This window comes from Coloeus monedula (assembly GCF_965178545.1).
Source record: "Coloeus monedula genome assembly, chromosome: Z".
Classification (NCBI taxonomy): domain Eukaryota; kingdom Metazoa; phylum Chordata; class Aves; order Passeriformes; family Corvidae; genus Coloeus; species Coloeus monedula.
This window is the reverse complement of record NC_138822.1, coordinates 54,142,682-54,161,034: the sequence shown is the minus strand read 5'-3', so window position 1 is coordinate 54,161,034 and position 18,353 is coordinate 54,142,682. Positions and strand designations below refer to the sequence as shown.

Here is an 18,353-nt window from a genome sequence, read left to right as displayed (position 1 = left end):
CTTGTGCTTTTTTTCCTAGCAAATGATAGGGACGGGGGGAAAACAGTGTAACTCAGCATGGTTTATCTCACACCATTAAATTCACATGGGAAACGACTGTCCTTCAGAGTTAAATTTTGCTCTGAATGTGGCCTCCTTCTGAAAAGTTTGACTATTGTTTGGGACTATAACATAAGCCTGGATGGCATTACCTCTAATATTTCATGAAACATACACACAGACTCACAGGCAACATATAAAAAGAATTAAACAAGTACCTCTTGCAGCAACTGCACCAACTTGAGGGCTGCCAGCATAATTTTCTTCTTTCTTACAGCAATATTTTCCCCTCTCCTCTCTGCTGTACCAATAAACTATATGCATGGCCAGCAGGTCGAAGGAGATTATCGTCCCCATCTCTGCTCATGTGAGACCCCACCTGGACTACTGCACACAGTTCTGATGCCCTCAGCATAAGAAAGACATGGAACTGTTGGAGCAAGTCCAGAGGAGGCCACAATGTTGGTAAGAGGAATGTAGCCCCTTCCCTACAGAGACAGACTAAGGAAGTTGGGTCTGTTCATCCTGGAGAAGAGAAGGTTGTACAACCTCCCAGTATGTGAAGAGTAATACAGGGAAACTGGAGAGGGAGTCAATGTTAGGAACTGTAGTGACAGGGCAAGGAGTAATGGGTACAAACTGAAAGAGGGGAAATTTGGGTTTCATATTAAGAAGAAATTCTTTATTCTTATGGTGGGGAGACACAGGAACAGGTTGCCCAGAGAGGTTGTGGATGTCTCAGCCATGGCAGTGTTGAAGGCCAGATTGGATATAAGGCCTGGAGCAATCTGGTCTAGTGGAAGGTATCAAGGCAGGAGGGGGTGGGACTAGATGATCTTTCAGTCCATTCTGACTCCTTAACATTCTACAATTGTATGATTGTATCTCTGATAAGCCAGATACAGGAACCGATCAAAGTAACTGTCAAAAAATTGTATCAGAAATCATTGCCCTTCCAACGAACATTTTGTCAATACATGGTAAATGGAACACACGCTTCCTGAATTCACACCGGTTTGACCTCATTAATGTGTGTAAATATCTAAAGACGAGGGTGTCAACAGGATGGAGCCAGGCTCTCCTTGGCAGCGCCAACCACTAGGACATGAGACAACTGGCAAAAACTCATGCACAGTAAATTCCACTTGAATATGAGGAAGAACTTTACTGTGTGGGTGACTGAGCACTGGAACAGAGGTGTCTCTGTCACGGGAGATATTCAAGAACCACACAGACACAATCCTGTGCCAAGTGTTCTCGGATGACCCTGCTTGAGCAGGGAGGTTGGACCAGATGACCCACTGTGGTCCCTACCAACCTGACACTTCCCGTGTTTCTCTGACTTAAGCTTCCCAGTGTCAGGCAGAAAACACTGAAAATCACGAGAGAAAGATGTTTGACAGAAGCGATGTTTTTACTGACGTATCTTGCGGGTTCGAATTTGTCTCCAGGTTGCCGACGGACCCGTGTCTTGTCCCAGCGGAGCGCCTGTGCTTTGGCAGGCTGGCAGAAACAACCCCACTCCCGCCGCAGGCCGAGGCAGCGGATCCCGAGGGAGCGGATCCCGAGGGAGCGGATCCCGAGGGAGCGGATCCCGTCGGTGCCGCCCGCACCTCCGGGCACCGGGGCCACGCCCTGCCCCACCCCGCCCTCCCGCCTGCCTCTGGGCGCTGATTGGCTCGCATACCGCAGGCTCCGCCAGTGTCGTTCGTTGATTGGTCAGAACCGCGGTGCTCCTCGCTCATTGGCGCATGAGGGGCGCCCCCGCCCCTTCCGCGCTGCTGCCCGGCGTAGGCGCGGTGCGGAGCCGCAGCTGCCCGCCCGCCTTTCCCATGGCCGACATGGAGCTCTTCGGTGCCCAGCAGCCACAGCAGCCGCCCGCCGGGAACGGGGCGCCCGACGGCGGAGAGGAGGATCCCGCCGCCGCTTTCCTGGCGCAGCAGGAGAACGAGATCGCAGGCATCGAGAACGATGAGGGCTACGGCATCCTGGAAAACGGCGAGGTGCCCGAGGCGCTGCAGGGTCCCGAGGGCCTCGTCGCGGGTACGCCCTGCTGGGGGCCGGGTGGGGCTGGGGGGCGAGGAGTCCCGGCTTCCCTTGTCCCTCGGGGGCGCCGCAGCCGGGCGGGGGCGCGTCCGGCGGGACCCTCGCCCCGGCGCTCTGCCCGAGTGGGGCTCCGCTGCCCAGGGGTGGTCCCTGGGATGGGTCGGAGCCGTCCCGGGTGCGCTGTGCCGTAAGGTGAGCTACCTCCCTGCTCCCTAGGTTGTAGTTTGTATCCCCTGAAGATGCCTAAGGAGTGCCCATGTCCTAATGCGGACGGTGCTGATCTCGTCTAATCCAGGAGCCTGCCTGGAGGAAGGGCTTCTGAAAGCTGGATAAGTCCACCACTTGAGTTTCTGTCTCCAACGGGGGTGATCTCAGTCTTAAACCATGAGAGCAGTTAAGCTAATGTTTAATTTTACTAAACTTTTAGCCTTTGTTCCTTGGTAACCTTTGTACTGAACGTAGCAAACCCGACACTGCAGAACCCGCGTTTGGAGGAGGCTGGGAACTGTGTGTGTTGGGACCTATAGTTAGTGTGTTTTCAGTTAGTTTAATGGTAGCTAAAGCTGCCCAAAATAAACACTTCCCATTATGAAAGGTTTTAACTGAAGTCTGAGTGGAAGGGAGTTCATGTTGCAACACTCTCGGAAGACTTCGCTTCTACTTGTCACCAGGGTCACAGGAACCTATTTGCTCTCATGTGACATCCCTTTATCACTGCAGCAGAATGCCACTCTTCTTCAGAGTGAATTGAATAACTGCTCCCCAGTTCATTGTCGGAACATCTTTAGAATTAAGTCTTCATTTTGCAACCTGGTATCAGAAATTACTGGCATATCTTACGTATGAGGAGGCAGGTTTGTAGTATCTCTGGGAATAAAGATCATCTAGATAAATTGGGTAATGGAGACCTTCCAGTGCTTATTTAGTGGTAGCATTGCTCTTAACGTCAGCTCACTCATAAGGTCCAAAACATATGGATTACATACTCCTGAAAAAAAAGGTGTTTACTGGGGACTATCTTACTCCAGCACAAGAACTTGAGGATAGTTGTTACCAGAACACCATCCTGTTTTAGTATCATACATAATTTGACTTCTGTATTCTATGTATTGTGCAGAAACAGACACAATGGACACTTCCCTTCTTACTTTCAGAAGTCTTAGACAAACATTGTGCCTTATACAGGCTTTATGTTCAAAACAGACTCTGGAACATTAACGTAGCTGTTGAAAAACTAATTCAGTTGAAAAAAAGTCTATCATTTGCCTTTCTTAGAAGGTGCTTGAACAACTAGAAGAGTACATTCTCTACATACATGCAGTGAGGACTGTTGCAAAGTGTTTCCTTGTCAAAAAGTCAGTTTGTTAAGAGCTTCCAGATAGGTTTGACATTTAAAAGTAGTTCTTAAACTGCCTTTCAAGAGTTTTCTCTCAAGTAATGTAAGTTGACTTGTCATGAAATGCAAAGGTGTTATTGGAGAATTTTAGAAAGAGGTTCATAAAATAATAAATATGATCATATGATCCAAGGATCTGGGAAGTCTAGGCAGGAACGGTATGTCATCTTGCTTTCTTTTACGCCCTGGGATTGCATTTATGTTCTGACCTGTTAAATAGGCATGGGAGATGATGCTTGTGGACTTTTGGTGGTCCTGTTTTTTAAAAGAACATTGATATCTGTTGACTGTCAGAGCCTGTACTCTCTCCCTCCATGTTACAAAGCACAGACTTCAGCCATGCAAAATGTACTGGTTCAGGCATGGTGACAAATGATCTAATGATTTCTGTTGCTGTTTGTGTTAGACATTTATCATCTGATCTGCACCTTAAATATCAGAGAGTTGTAGTCTTTGGCATATTAGCTTTTTAAAATCTTCTCTAATTGAATAGGTGAATGCAAATTTCTTCTTGAATCAATGCAAGTTCTTATGTAAATCCTTAAGCATCGTGACTAGGGATTTGTGGATTTACTTTTTTTAACCGCAACCTTTTTTGAACTCCTTATTTACAGGTCTATTGGATAAGTTCTTTGTAAAATGGGCCAAAAGTAATAACTTGGGCAGCTCTCAACTGAAGTTTGAAGATCTTAACTTCAGATATAGTGACAAGCAATCATCAGCTTCTTGAAATACACTTCAAGAATCATAGTGTCTCTTCAACAAACAGTTTTTAAATTTCAGTCTCTTGATAAATTATTAGACAAATACATGGACAGAAGTGAGCTTCACGAGTTGTTAATATCAATATTGGGAATTCTGTTAATTGTTGTAATGGTGTATACTGGGTGAGTATGGGGGGAATGGCAGAATGTTGCCAAGCTCATGAGTCTCACACAGCATTGCTTCATGTTGCCATGGTCAGGGCTGGAATACTGGCCTGATCCAGTAGGACATTCATTATGTAAATAGCTATGGCATTCAAGCTGCCTGGGCATGCAAAAACCTGATCTTACTTTCCTTGGAAGAGGAAGCATAATCCCTGCTTCAGAAAGCAGGGAGTACTGTATAAATCAAGTAATGCAAGGCTGTTGCCTAGGAATTAGGAACATGAAGTCTTATGAGATTTCTTTTTCAGTGATGAACCAATGTCCATGTATTTGGAGTCCAGTTCTGACAATAGTATGTCTTGAGGTTGTATCAGTTCACTTACTACGTTCTCTGAGCAGGAGAGAGAGAGAGAGAATTCAAGTGTAAATGTGTGGCTTCTAGATACTGTAGGGCAATACAAAATCCTTGTGGTAGTTTGTCGAGTAGCTTCTTAGGGTGAATTTCATTCAAAGACAAGCAGTTATATATGTTAACAATCAAGCAAATACACACAGGTTTAATGTAGGCTGACTAATCTCAAACATTACCTTCCCATTTTCAAGCTCTGTAAGTTTTATGTGAACTTGACTGAATTATGTTTCTCTATCTTCTAAAGATGTTCATGAGCCTCTAGCAATTAAGAAAATTAATTGTGTCTGGTGGTTTGTCTATGTGTTTCATTTAATAGCCTTTCAGGAACTGAATATCAATTTGCTTGAAAATTGTTTAGAAATTTGTAGTTATCACCACAGACAGAAAGAGTTCTTGTCTGTGACTGTTGATTTTTTTTCTTAATTGTTTGAACAGCCATTGATCTGGGCTTTGCTATGCAATCTGCATCTGAGGCTTCAGAGCCCCATAAAACAGCACTGAGGAAGGTATGATAAAGGGATGGTATCTGTTTAGCTTGTATTATTGATGCTGCATTATTATGAAGTCAGGACAGAAAAATCTATTTTTTTTTGTTTTGTTTTCAAGAGAATACTGTTGGAAATTTACAGAAGGTGGAAATTACAGAAGGTGTTAAATTGGAAAATTACAGAAGCTGTTATAGGACAGCATTACTACAGGTGTGTTTTAGCTCTAGCCTATTGACTACATTGAAAATGAGGGAACTAATGAGTTTTGATAAGATAGCAGATTAGAACTAAAACACAGGAAAGAAGCACTCTTCCTGAGTTGCTTGCCTTTATTTTGCACAGAGGCATGAGAATGAGTTATGGCTAGAAAAGTTATTTCTTCCCCAGGTTCTTGCACAACTATGTAAACAAAAGCTTTGTAAAAGATTCTTCTTTCTTATCATCTTATGGGTGAGAGGTAGGTAAGAGGAAAGCATGACTGTGCCTAAAAGAAAAAGGATGGGAAACTAGGCCTTGAGTGGTGAAGTTACTTAACCTTATGTCAGAATATATTAAACTTCATGTTCTTCTGTTGCTCTAACTTGAGCTGCTAGCTCACCGAAAGTAGCAGTACGTAGAAATAGAGTACTTATTGTATAAAAGAGATGCCGAAGGTAACTCATAAAAAATACTTATATTTTAAAACTGTTTTAAGAAAAATGTTTCAATGTACTGCAAAGCTCTGCCTCTGACTTTTCTGGTAACAGCCCTCTTTTGCATTGAGAATAAGACTTTACAGACTCTGGTGAACAAGGCTAAGCAAACTTCCTTTTAGGCCAAGAGGTACTGAGTGGCAATTATGCCAGTAGTAGCCTTCAGAGTAGTTGATCATCATTGTGGTAAACCTCTGAGGCCATATATTGACTTCTAGGACTGAAGTGACAAAATGGTTTTTGTATTTATCTTCAAACTACCCAGCCTTTTCTTTTGTAAGCTGTAGTAAATGTGGAGGGCACTGATGCTAGCTTTCTATTTCTGGCGAGCTTGGGTGTTGTATCTCCTGTGAATGCAAGGCAGCTGATATGATTTATCCTCTCCAGACTCTTCCAGACTCTAAAAAGTATCTGTGTTGCTGTATGAAAGTTCATTATTACCATATTGTCAGCATGTGTTGCAGAACTGTAGATGTTTGGGCGTGTTCATTGCAACAGTGCCCTTAAAAAGAAGAGTTTCTCTTAAGTTCAAAAGCAAACAAGAAGGAATATCGATCATTACAAACCGAGATAGTTCTAAATATGTGGATGTCAACTTCAGGAGATATGATACTGTGATAGAATTGGACAGACTCTGAAGCCAGTAGAGGTGTCTCATTGTTCATGACTGGTGAAAATGTTATGATGGCAGTACCACTATTTAGGCTTTTTCAGTGGGAAGCTGGTTATGAAATTGTATCTTTCTGTGAACAGAAAAATCTGATACACAACTAGCATTGATTACTGATATGAAGGCTGGCAAACACATAGTTTTTGTAGACTTCATACAAGCATGGAGACTGGAGAGATGAAGTGAAGGAATGCTTGACTATTGGTCTTGTTCCAGTTAGCACACTTGTATTGGCATATTACAGCATGCTGGTACAGTTCTATTTCCTCTTCTGCTTGTGATATGCTCAGTCAGCATGCTGACACTGCAGCTTAATTGCAAGTTCTAGGGAGCTCAGAACAGATGGGAAATTTGTTCTAATGCTGTTAGTGCTTCTGACCTGGGTGCCCTCTGGAAACACTTAGTTCAGTGTCTGTTAGTGGTTGTTTCTGTGCAGAACAAAAATGGCCCTTAGACAAACCAATGTGTTTCATCTCAGGCACAGCCTTAAGCAATGATGTTTTTCCATTTACCTGAGCAGACTACCAGCCTGAGTAGTGAAGAACATAATGAATGTTTTTTGGTGTGACAAGAAAACTTAACCATATTATCACTGTTCTTGGAAGCATCCTCAAGATTTATGAGCCTTTTCACCCAGCTGACTTTAGTCTTTGTAAAGGCCTCCTATACCTTGCAGAGGAGTAGCAATCAGACAAAGTAGCAACCATTTCTCAGTTGTAGGAGTCTAGTTATAAAATATCAGTTTCTCATAACTGAAAAACTATTTTTTCTTAATTTGTCTTGTCCTACTAAAGTTAGTAACTATGTTCTTGGGGACTAGTATCCTCCAACTTAACTGCTATTCACGAACTGATGAATTTACAGTCCTCTCCCTAACACAGTTAATGATTGCTCTTCAGGGCTCAGAGATAAAGACTTAAAACACTTGCCTAGTTCCCTGATAAAGGAATATGAAGAACTTCCTGTGTGCCATTCACTAGTAGTATGAAACTGGTGCATACCTAGCCACAAATAAGAGGATACAACAGCATAACTCGCTTAGTTTTAGGTCAGTCAGCTATTTTTTTTTAACAAGGTGGTGCAAAATAACTTGATTTTTCTTCTTACTGTTTGGTACAGTCACTCCTTTCACGGAGTGGTGTATTAACATGGTGGAAACACTTCTGTGTGATCAATTTGTCTGCGGTGGCATTAAGGGTGAGAGAAAGGTAGTAACATGACTACTTGCTATATAATGCAGACATGTTATGTGGTGCTGCTCCTGAGAGATGCCCTGCTGAGATTTTGCAGTTCTTGAAAATCTTGGTGTATTTTACATAGTCCAGAGATTTAAATAGTTTCAAAAACTTAAAAGTTTGCCTCACAACTGGCATGTGTTCCCTATGGCTGTGTTTTAAAAAGATGAAATTTTAGGGTTCTGTGGCAAAGATTTGTAGGTGATCCTGTTCCTGAGGCTCTATTGCCACTGTCACTTCAGAAATAATAATGCTGCAACTGAAGTAGGAAGCTATCAAGGATGTCATCACGGATGGTAGCAGAAAGGTGACTTTGCTAGGAATGTTAGCTATATCTTTATAGCTGATTAGGAGGTAACCACACTAGGATAAGAATTACTAAGTGTTGGCTGCAGGATTGTTAATCTTCCAGGTAGGCACTAAAAAAGTGGCAGTCATCCTTCTTAACTTCAGAACAGTTGTATAGTATTCAGCTTCTAAGAGAGAGAGGACAAATTACTAAGTGTTGGCTGCAGGATTGTTAATCTTCCAGGTAGGCACTAAAAAAGTGGCAGTCATCCTTCTTAACTTCAGAACAGTTGTATAGTATTCAGCTTCTAAGAGAGAGAGGACAAAGTGGGAGTAGGTTTAGAATGCAGTCTGTAGCAGTTTCTCAGCAGTATCAGCTCTGCTGTTTATGTTGTTAGAAGCAGGATCTCATGACGAAGAAACGACCTTGTATTTCTGGTTCTGCAGAATGATGGCTCACTTGGTTTTTCATGCCTGTCCAGAAAAGTGCAGGGAGAAGAAGTGTCCCTGCAGGGTATCAAGGAACACTCACTTTCACAACTCCCACATTACATGCTCGAGTAAAGCTTTCCATACAAGTTACAGAAATCAGTAAATCTGGCTGTTCTATCTTTTCTCAAATGACTAAACAAGTCACCTCTTTACAGATGCTGTTGATGGAGTGGTTAACGGGGATGTCTATCAGGTAAGATAGAAGTATTCTGTACTTAGAATGTGCTGTTCTACTCCAAGAACTTTAACTTAATATAGACTAATACTTCCTATTTCTTGTCTTTAAAGTAATTTTGTCTCATATATGAGAAGGAGCTTCTATTCTGGTAGCTCATCTCATGAAGTTGTCAATGTTCTTAGTTATGCCCCTCTTCTGAACTTAGAGGCAACTTAAAACAGCAGTTCATTTTGAAATGTGGCTTAGCAGTACATAAGCACTGTAAAGCAGACTGACAGGCTCTGTGATATGACTTTGCATTGACTTTCCACTGGCTGTTAAGCTGAAAGTGTGCTCTGATTACTTAGTTTAAAGCAGAGTTTTCAGATTTGCTTGCTCTTTAAAGATAATTCATGCATCCTGGTTGTCTTATCAAGATGGTCTTAGAAGGAATGGACTGAAAACTTTAAACATTTCTTAGTGCCATGAAGTTGCATGAAATTAAGCTGATGGCTAAAAAGCTCAGTTGCAGTATGAAAACATGTTAGACAGCCAGGGAAATGACAAAAGAGGAAGATACCTTCTTTACTGATGTCAGGGAGGAATAAGGCATGCTAAGGCAATCACTGTGTTGTAACTGAATTTCACACCATGTTCAAGGCATCGTCATTGCCTGGTGTCACAGTTGGCTCGTTAGCCCTGATTAAGTGAATGCTTGGGAAGGAAGCAACATATGAGTGATTTACTTCTCCTTAGAGTTTTAAGTGAATGCTGAGCTTTGTGGAGACACAAACAGCTTTCACTGCTGCTGACATTCTTATATCCTCAACAGTACTGTGAGATTGATGAGACAACTTGTATTTTACAGGCCCGTTGTGCTTCCTTGTACAACAGAAGGTAGATTGCTCCCTTTAGATGCCTTGATTTTGTGTTTGGATTTCTAAGAGACCTGTTGCTTTGGCTGATAGAGCTTCCTTTTAACGAGAAAGAAGAGACTGAATAGGCTATACTAACTTTTGTTATAGCCACCTGTAACTAGTTGGCCCTGCAGCTGGCCAGTTTATTTTGCTTTGGATGAAATGTGAAGCCTGGTGGTGTTGCACCAGCCTAGCTTCTTCTCTTTGCATTATTCCTTCATTGAGGGCTACAGGAGGTCCAAAGAGGAGCAAGGCACAGCCAAATCTGTTGTCAGCTGCAATCGATCTGGTACTCTCAGGACTGGTATTTCTTAACTCTGTTGGGGGTACGATGTAGCAATAAAAGTTGTTAAACTTGGAGTATCTTCTGTAGCAAATAGCACAATATTAATTAGCTTTGTAAATCTGGTGTGTTAATGCTAGCCCTATTAATTTCAAGTCTTTGAGATGTTATATTGTGAAAAGGATGCTAGTACTCTCACTGTTTTGATGATTAAATATTGAAATGCCTCTTGTGTTATAAGCTGCATACAGCAATCCAGATTTTGTAATGTGGTATGCAAATATCTCTTGAAGTAGACAATTAAGTTGCAAAGAATGTTTCAAACTCCTGTGCACAAAACCATAAAGATTACTTTCACAGCAAATATTTAAGGTGAGATGAATTCAGAGAATATCTGGCCTACAGCTGTTTAGTGAGGTGCTAGGCATTTTCTTCTTCATTCTTCAGGCTTAGTGCTCTGGCACTAAGTGTTTGTGGCACTTGTCTTTCCAGTTGTCTTGAATTTTTGTTTGATTCCTGATTTCTGGAAGCAGTCTAGTGTTAATTTCCTTCAATCCTGCTGTAATTTGTGGCAAGATGTTTTTCTTGTTAATGGTGGAAGTGTGTTATAACATCAGATGAATGTGTTACTGGCTCAGTTCAAATGTAGCCTAATTTTATGTAGCTGGCAGGCAGTTATCTGAAATACTTGTTATGCACAAATGACTGTACTATTCCTTTTCTCTAAGGAGAGTAATGGTCCCACAGACTGCTATGCTGCCATTTCCCAAGTAGATCGACTGCAATCAGAACCAGAAAGTATTCGTAAGTGGAGAGAGGAGCAAAAGGAGCGCCTGGAGCAACTTGGTAAGCATGGTATTTGTTGAGTAACTTAGTATCAGCGTCTCTCAGGCTGAGAGAGTTGGGGTTGTTCCACCTGGAGAAGAGAAGGCTCTGGGGAGACCTTAGAGCAGCCTTTCAGTAACTAAAGGGGACCTACAGGAGAACTGGAAAGGGAATTTTTACAAGGATGTCTAGTTTATAAGGGGTAATGGCTTTAAACAGAAAGAGGGTAGATTTGGATTAGCCATTAGGAAAAGATTCTTTATGGTGAGGGTGGTGAGGCACTGCACAGGTTGCCCAGGGAACTTGTGGATGCTCCATGCCAGGCTGAATGGGGCTTTGAGCGGTCTGGTCTAGTGGAAGGTGTCCCTGCCTATGGCAGAGGAGGTGGAACTGGGTGATCTTTAAGGCCTCTTCCAACTCAGGCCATTCTATGATTCCTAAGCAGTAGAATTCTGAACCGTGGCACTGCCTCTTCGGAGTCCTTACATGCTTCCTGAGTTCGAGGAGCAAGCCTGGATGAGTGTTCTAGTAAACAGACTTAATACTGGTGTGGGTGTCAGCAAGCAAGTGGCTCTCTGAACCTTTACTTACAGATAAGCTGACAGAAAATGAACAGCTTTTGTAAGTTAAAAAGATGATAATAAATACTGCAGGCATTAGTACTTTATTTCAAAGGATAAAGATTACTCATTTTGTAATTGCTGAGGCCATCTGTTGTCAAATCTAATAACTAAATTAAGAAAGTAATGGATTATTAACTAAACTAAATACGGCTATCAAATGCAGTGGTACCTACCCATGGACAGCGTTTAAGAGACTACAAACTGGTGTGCTTCCCACTTACATGGTGGAGGAGCCTTTGCTTGAAACTGGTAGGAGAAAACCTTCTGTAAAATGTGATTCTGGATAGAGCTGACTCTTTTGCTCCTCTTTTGAGCTAGTTACAGCAGATGAGGTTGTTCTGAACTGTAGGCTGTGCGTAAAAGTACGCAGAGTGCCAGGTGCCTTTGCTTTGTCTAAGCATAGAGGCTTTACTAAGCTTTGTTCCAGCACTGGCATAGCAAGGTGACTGTTTCTGGTTTGAGGAGTTTGCAGACCAACAGACTTACTGAATCTGAACTACTCTGCAAAATGCCTATCTTAAACTGAAGTGGACTGCCCCGGTTACGCAGCACAGGGATTCTGTTTAGCTAATCCTTTGAACATTTGTAGTATTTAGAGTTCTCATAGCCTAAATCAGAAAATCTCCTAAACCTTATCTGAGTTGGTGAAGCAACTGTCTGCACTAGAGTGCACCCTGAGCCATCAGCTGAATTGTTTGCAAGATGCATTTGGATACAAGTGTGACTGACAAAGCAATTCTTAAATCTTCAGATGCAAACTCACGAAAGCAGGAAGCAGAATGGAAAGAGAAAGCAATAAAAGAGTTGGAAGAGTGGTATGCAAGGCAAGATGAAAAACTTGAGAAAACAAAAGCCAGTAACAGGTAAAGTTTCTCCAGCCATCAGAAGAGTTATAGTACTGGGTATGAAAATAATGTGGGAGGTAGATTAGAATACTTCTTGTATGTCCTAAGGCAGTAGTCCTTCAGATCATTAAAGTAAGCGTTCCTACTACCTACCTTTTTAAAGTTTTTTAAAATAATCTAAATTAAATGTCCAAGAATAGCAAGAGGAAGCATTAAGATGATGATCAAGAATTACTGAAGATTCCTTAAGACATGAAGCTTGAACATGGCCAGAAAATTTTTTACTTTACCCACTTGTTGGCATGATCCCAGCTGCACAGGCCTTCAGTGACCGCAGTTACCTACCCTGAGACTAGCATTCTTACTTGCTTTCTTTAGAACATATGGAAGTGGCATTCTAGTTAATCTTTGCTACAGGTTATGTCATTAAATATCTTAAAATCTTCTGCTGCTCTTTTTGGAAGCAGTTCAGAAATAACATGACTCAGTTCTACTAGTAAAAAACTAAATGCTGACTGTGTCTGTGGTGGTTTGAATTGTCTAGTTATGGGTCCTGCAGCAGCAACTGATGTCTTGGTTGCTGGACTAGCAAGCTCTTACACTTTCTTAGAGGTTCCCTGTGGAATTTTGACTTCAAGCTACATGAAGGTAAATGTGATAGAACTGACTTAATGCCTCTTAAATCTCTACTTCATTCTGTCCAGGTAATCATAAAGACTGCTTTATATTTTGGGAACTCACAGGCTTCAAGATGAACTGCTGTTTTGTTCTTTTTGTTTTTGGTTTTTTTTTTTTTTAATTGAAACACCACTTCTCTTATCAAAATGGCCATCAGGTTTATCTTAATTAAGAAAGTCCTAGGTAGACTACATCTCTTTCTAAAGGAAGAAAGGAGGCCTACACTGCCTACAGAATTATGAATTTGCCACTTCCATTCACTATCTTTTGGCTGGCCCAAGAAAGGGAAACAGGATTAGATCTACTCTAGGTTGGTGGCCAGAGCTCATGATACCCTCATAGCTTTATTATGGCCAGTGTTTGAGTGCAGGATATGGAGTCTGGAGCAGGGCTCATTAATCAAGTGTTTCACAGAAGTGTTTGGCATTCTCATCACCCTGGTGAGATCTCTTGCCCGATGGTAGTTTCTGTCTTCTGGGAGTAGTCTAATGCTAACATTGGGGCTGTAGTCCTCAACTAGCTGGTTCAAACTTCTAGGATGTAGCAGAATGTCTGTGTTGCCCCTCTGACCAATGGCTTAATTGATACATTCCATGTGGTAACTGCTTTCCTGTTACAATAAGTTTAGGTGATGCAAGGTTAACGTACTTGTTAAAACTGCCTCCAGCTGTGTTCCGTACTTCTCATCCTTATCTCTTTTCTCCTGCCTGCTTGCCTGTTGGACTACTTGCTACCTAGGGTGGCAGATGAAGCTTTCTACAAACAACCCTTCGCTGACGTGATTGGTTATGTGTATGTTGCTTAACTACTAATTCTGCTTGCTAGTCGACATGATAATAAGCAAGATCAGAAACAGTGCTGAATGTCTGAAGGTGGCTTCCGAGTATTTACTTTTCGGACCGACTCTAGTCTGCAGTATTAAGTGCAGTTCTCTTGTATGCACGGCACAAAGCCTAGCACTTTCAGATTTAGTGATGTAGTGTACACACCACTGGAATTTTGCTAATGACTTTCGTATCTTTAGACCTAAGGGTTTGTAGTTGTTTCTAGGCCAGTGAACATTGCTTAGCAAGGTGCTTTGCTGGGGGTGTGGGTTAGTGCCTGCAGTTTCACATGGGTGCTGTATTTAGTCCTTCACAGAGAAGCAGTGTTTAACTCAGTAACAGGCAGTGACCACCTGCTTTGCCTACATTTCAGAAAAATATTCAAGCAGTGCTTGCTCATAAAGGTTCACAAGCCAAGGAAGGTAGAAAGGATATAAATCAGGGTAGAAAGTGTGTGTGCATATAGAAATAGGAGGCTGTTAGAGAACAGATGGAAAGTACAAGAAGGTGGTATTGGGAAATCAGCGTAAGCTGCTGGGAAGACATTTAGGAGCTGTGTAGATAGTTTGCCAGCCTAATAGATTAGTGAAAACAGAACCATGACTTTCAAGCCCCAGTGAGTACACTAGTTTCTGAGGGGTAGAAGGATTGCAATGTTCATTGGCTTGTTCATGTATTTTAATTTCTTCCCTTAATTTGTAGACTTGAATTGAAAGATGGACATGTCACAGATTCTAGGTGACACCTTTAGAAGGTGTACTGGTGAGCCGTGTTATGGCTTTGAGTGCATTAATATTGAAGGTTTGGTGTGAAAATCACAGCTAACTGTAGGTGGATGTAAACCAAGACTTGTGAAATGATGGATTTACAGGTGGTGTTTTCTGAAGTCTCCTGGAGTTGGTTTTGTTAGATTTTTTTCAATAAAACCCTTATTTTCGTATGTCCAGTGCAAATGTGCAGTGTAAGTGCTGCATAATATAAAACTGGCTGCCTGTTTCTTGAATGTAGGCTAAGCTACTAGTGCATGTTCAGCCAGCTAATCATCTGCATTAAACTCATTCTCATTTTCTATATCTGACTTAAACTTTCTCTCCTTGTTTCTTTTCTTCTCTTCACCTTTAAGCACAAACATAAATCATCCTTGCTACAGCCTAGAACAGTTAAGTAAAAAAATCTTCACTGCCCCTTAAAAGTGTCATGTCACATAAAGTAGCAGTGTTGTAGTGATCCTTGTCTTCAGTGGTGTCTGTAACCTGATCATCCCTGTGAATAGTGCTGAACCCTCATGGGAGAGTCATTTTCACTGCTTTCTCTGTACTGCTTGTTGGAGTAGATGGATTTGGTTTGATCTCCTGATGCTTATTGCTTCTGCACTCAGGCAGCTACCAGTGCCCCACAGTTCATGTAAACTAGATGCTGGAGTGTTATCCCTGCATTGAAGCAATGCTATTGGCAGCATAGAAAAGCCAAAATAATACAGCTGGGAAGCAACTGGCACTATCCAGTACATAATGTACAAAGCCTCCATAGAGTCTCCTTAGGGTGAGAACAGGGGCAAAATGTTTATTCTGTGAGATGACCTCAAACAAGTCATCTCCTCTGCCAAGATATGCTGTAGTCTATTGCACTCACAGGCAGGGGATTCATGACTTAAATTCCGTATGATTCATGCTGCTTCACTACAGCACTGGGAATCATCAGCAGATAGTTTTATGATGGCCTGTAGGCCTTGGGGCTGATTTAAATCCTCAGATGGAACCTGTTTAAGACATGCTTGCAGGCAGTTGTACGTTTCCAGTTGGCAAATGTCCAGTATAAGCCATCAAGTGGCAGAGGCTTAACTAGTTAAGACCTGGGCATTTCTCCATAAATAAAATGCCTACATAGAAGTACTTTACTTCCTGGAAGCTTGTGTGGTGACTCCTTAGACAAAGACTCAATACCTATTCTTAAAACCAAACACCTGTATTCCAACATTTTACACAATCCTCTGCAATCCTCAGCACTGCTTGTGCATAGCATACTACTGCAATCTACTTTCATCTCCAGGATTGGGGCAGTGGGAGCTTGAGTGGCCATAATGTCCACAAGCAGCTGTCAGGTCACATTTCTTATGAAACATGCTGAAAGAAACTGCATCCTGTAAGAGGGAAGGAGTGCCTTATATGCTGGGCATTAACACAAGGTGCATTGCATTGCTTTTAGGGCAGCTGAAGAAGCCTTTGTGAATGATGCGGAAGAAGTTTTTCCGGGCACTGAGTGGGAACGTGTGGCTCAGCTCTGTGACTTTAATCCCAAGTCTAGTAAGCAGGCAAAAGATGTGTCCCGCATGCGTTCAGTCCTCATCTCACTCAAGCAGGCTCCGCTGGTTCGCTGAAGCAAAGCTCAATGGAAACACTACAGATGCAATATCTTAACCTTACTCAGAGAAGCTATGTTTGCAGTAATTTGATTAATTGTTTCAATGTGTTTTTTTTGGACCACATCATGATGTATCTAGAGCTGATCATTGTTTGATTGCATGTTCTTCCTGATGTTTCCTTTCTATGTCTGAAATGGGAGAACCTCCAAAAGTGTAGTCTCTGTGCTGTTGTGCACTGAGGTGTCATTTCCCACATTACTGATATTAAAGATCTGTTAAACAGCAAAATGTGTTGACTTTGGATGAATTAAGAAGGTCTCCTCCTTCCTTTTGACAGAGGGTGTTTGAATTAAGTGTGAGTAAACATTTCTCTTAATTGCTAGTGATTTCACCTTCCTGGTGATTGTCCAGCCAGCAGTACTTCTGGTCTCTGCAAGGCTGTCCTCATTGCTTGTTTAAGCTTTCTTAAAGCTCTTGAGAGCTTTAGTTTAAAAACTGCTCCCCTATCCAATTTATCACACTAGACAGAAGCTCAAGAAAACTGAAACAGCGGGCTTGTTAAGGGGCTTATCTTGGTTCCAGTGGGACTGAGGACACTGCCTTACACAGGTAAGCAGTTGTTCTGTATAGTTTTCTTCTGTCACTGTGTAGTTTTCTGCTGTCAGTCTGGCTGCCTATCTCAGGTTCAACAAAAAGTAGAGGGCACTGAGTAGTTAAGACCTTTGATATTCTACTGCTTACTCTGTTCTGCTAGGTATTCAATGCTGTCTTCATGTGCAAAGATGTGTGGTGTAGAGGCTGTTCAGCTGTTTTTGAACTGTGTCCTTGTCCTCACTGACCTCTGCAGACACTTTCTCCCTCTAGGGTGGTGAACTGGAGAGCTGGAGAGCAAGAGAAGGGCAGACTTGCTCTTACTGCTGCTCATCTGCAGGTCGGAGCTCTGTCTGCCAGGGTGGTTGAATCTGAAACAAACTGATCTAGAAAATGTCTGCTCTGCTTCCTTGGCTCACCCAGCATTCACAGGAGCTGTACTCTAGCCTTGCTCTGTTAAACCTTACCTTAGCTGTCTATCTTCTAAAACTAATCTGTTCAATCTTCTACATTATTGCACCATGTTTATCAAAGACACAACATCTTAACTGGTGTGTCGCAAAATAGCTTTAATACCTTTTATGTACAAGCTGGAAGGTTAGTCCAGGCAGTTAGAAAAGGGTTGCACATGCAGACTAAAATGTACTAAGGCTCAGGATGTTGCTGCACAGCAGCTGTCTTATTAGCAGCTATGTCCCCTTGGTGGGTAAGATAGTGAATAAATGGTTTTCAGTTGGGCTGCAGTAGTTAAAACTGTACCTTAGTGTTGTCTGTAGTGATGGGAGCAACTCTCATGTTTGCAAGTGTGTTCGCACGCTACTGATGGGTGGTGATGACAATGATAGTAGATTAAAGGTCTGGAAGCTTGATTCCATGGAAGATTAATGCAAGAAGATATCTTCTGAACTGCACAAGGATATGGCAGGTGAGTCCAAGAGGACTGAAGCACAGAGCAAGTCCACAGAATACTGATACTTGTTGCTAGCCTTGACCAGTTATGCATTCACCTTGACTGAAAATTTCCTTTTCGCTGCTCACTCAAAAGCTCTAAAAACAAAGGCTTTCAAAATGAGCTGATAATTTAATAAAGTCCACTACGTTAAATATACAGTCCTTAAAGTATTAATATGAATTTAGGAGAATTTGAAAGATCAACAGGTTAGAGGGGTCAATGCACACTGAATTATGGTATTTATTGATCACCTTACAGAATATTTTATCTGGCTATGGATGTGGTTTAGAGCTGAAATCCAAGAAAATGGGCAAAGACTCAAATTCAAGGCCAAAGCAATGTTACAGAAGTTAAAGCAGTATTTTATATGCTGTGTTTGTAGAATCTAAGAATGTGTTTGCAGTTTTTTTACGTATTTCATCTTGCTGGAACACTTGAAAATGCAGCTCTGTGGTTTCTGATTACCTCTGCTACCTCGGATGCAGAGATTTTGCAGATTACCTCTTCTGCCTTAATTTTATATTCAAGTATGCTGGCTCACTGTCTCCTTTATCAGTGCTGTCACAAAATCATAGACTGGCTATGGTTGGAAGGGACCTCTGGAGGTCGTCTGGTTCAACCCCTCTGCTCAAGCAGAACCACCTAGAGCCTGTTGCCCGCGACCATGTC

General features: G+C 42.0%; 1 protein-coding gene across 3 annotated transcripts; it reads left to right on the top strand.

Annotated features, from left to right (window-relative positions):
• Positions 1 to 1,871: 1,871 nt before the first annotated feature.
• On the top strand, positions 1,872 to 16,744 carry CLTA (clathrin light chain A; the record flags this gene model as incomplete). 3 transcript variants are annotated; one of them, XM_082301155.1, is made up of 6 exons in its annotated part: positions 1,872 to 2,082; positions 8,783 to 8,820; positions 10,713 to 10,830; positions 12,184 to 12,295; positions 14,903 to 14,938; positions 16,666 to 16,744. In XM_082301155.1, 6 exons carry the CDS (start codon positions 1,872 to 1,874, stop codon positions 16,730 to 16,732), a joined length of 582 nt encoding a protein of 193 aa, XP_082157281.1. In that variant the 3' UTR covers positions 16,733 to 16,744. The 3 variants fall into 3 exon arrangements, with proteins under 3 accessions (XP_082157281.1, XP_082157279.1, XP_082157280.1); XM_082301153.1 differs by lacking the exon at positions 16,666 to 16,744 and adding an exon at positions 15,985 to 16,179; XM_082301154.1 differs by lacking the exons at positions 14,903 to 14,938; positions 16,666 to 16,744 and adding an exon at positions 15,985 to 16,179.
• Between the last annotated feature and the right edge of the window lie 1,609 nt (positions 16,745 to 18,353).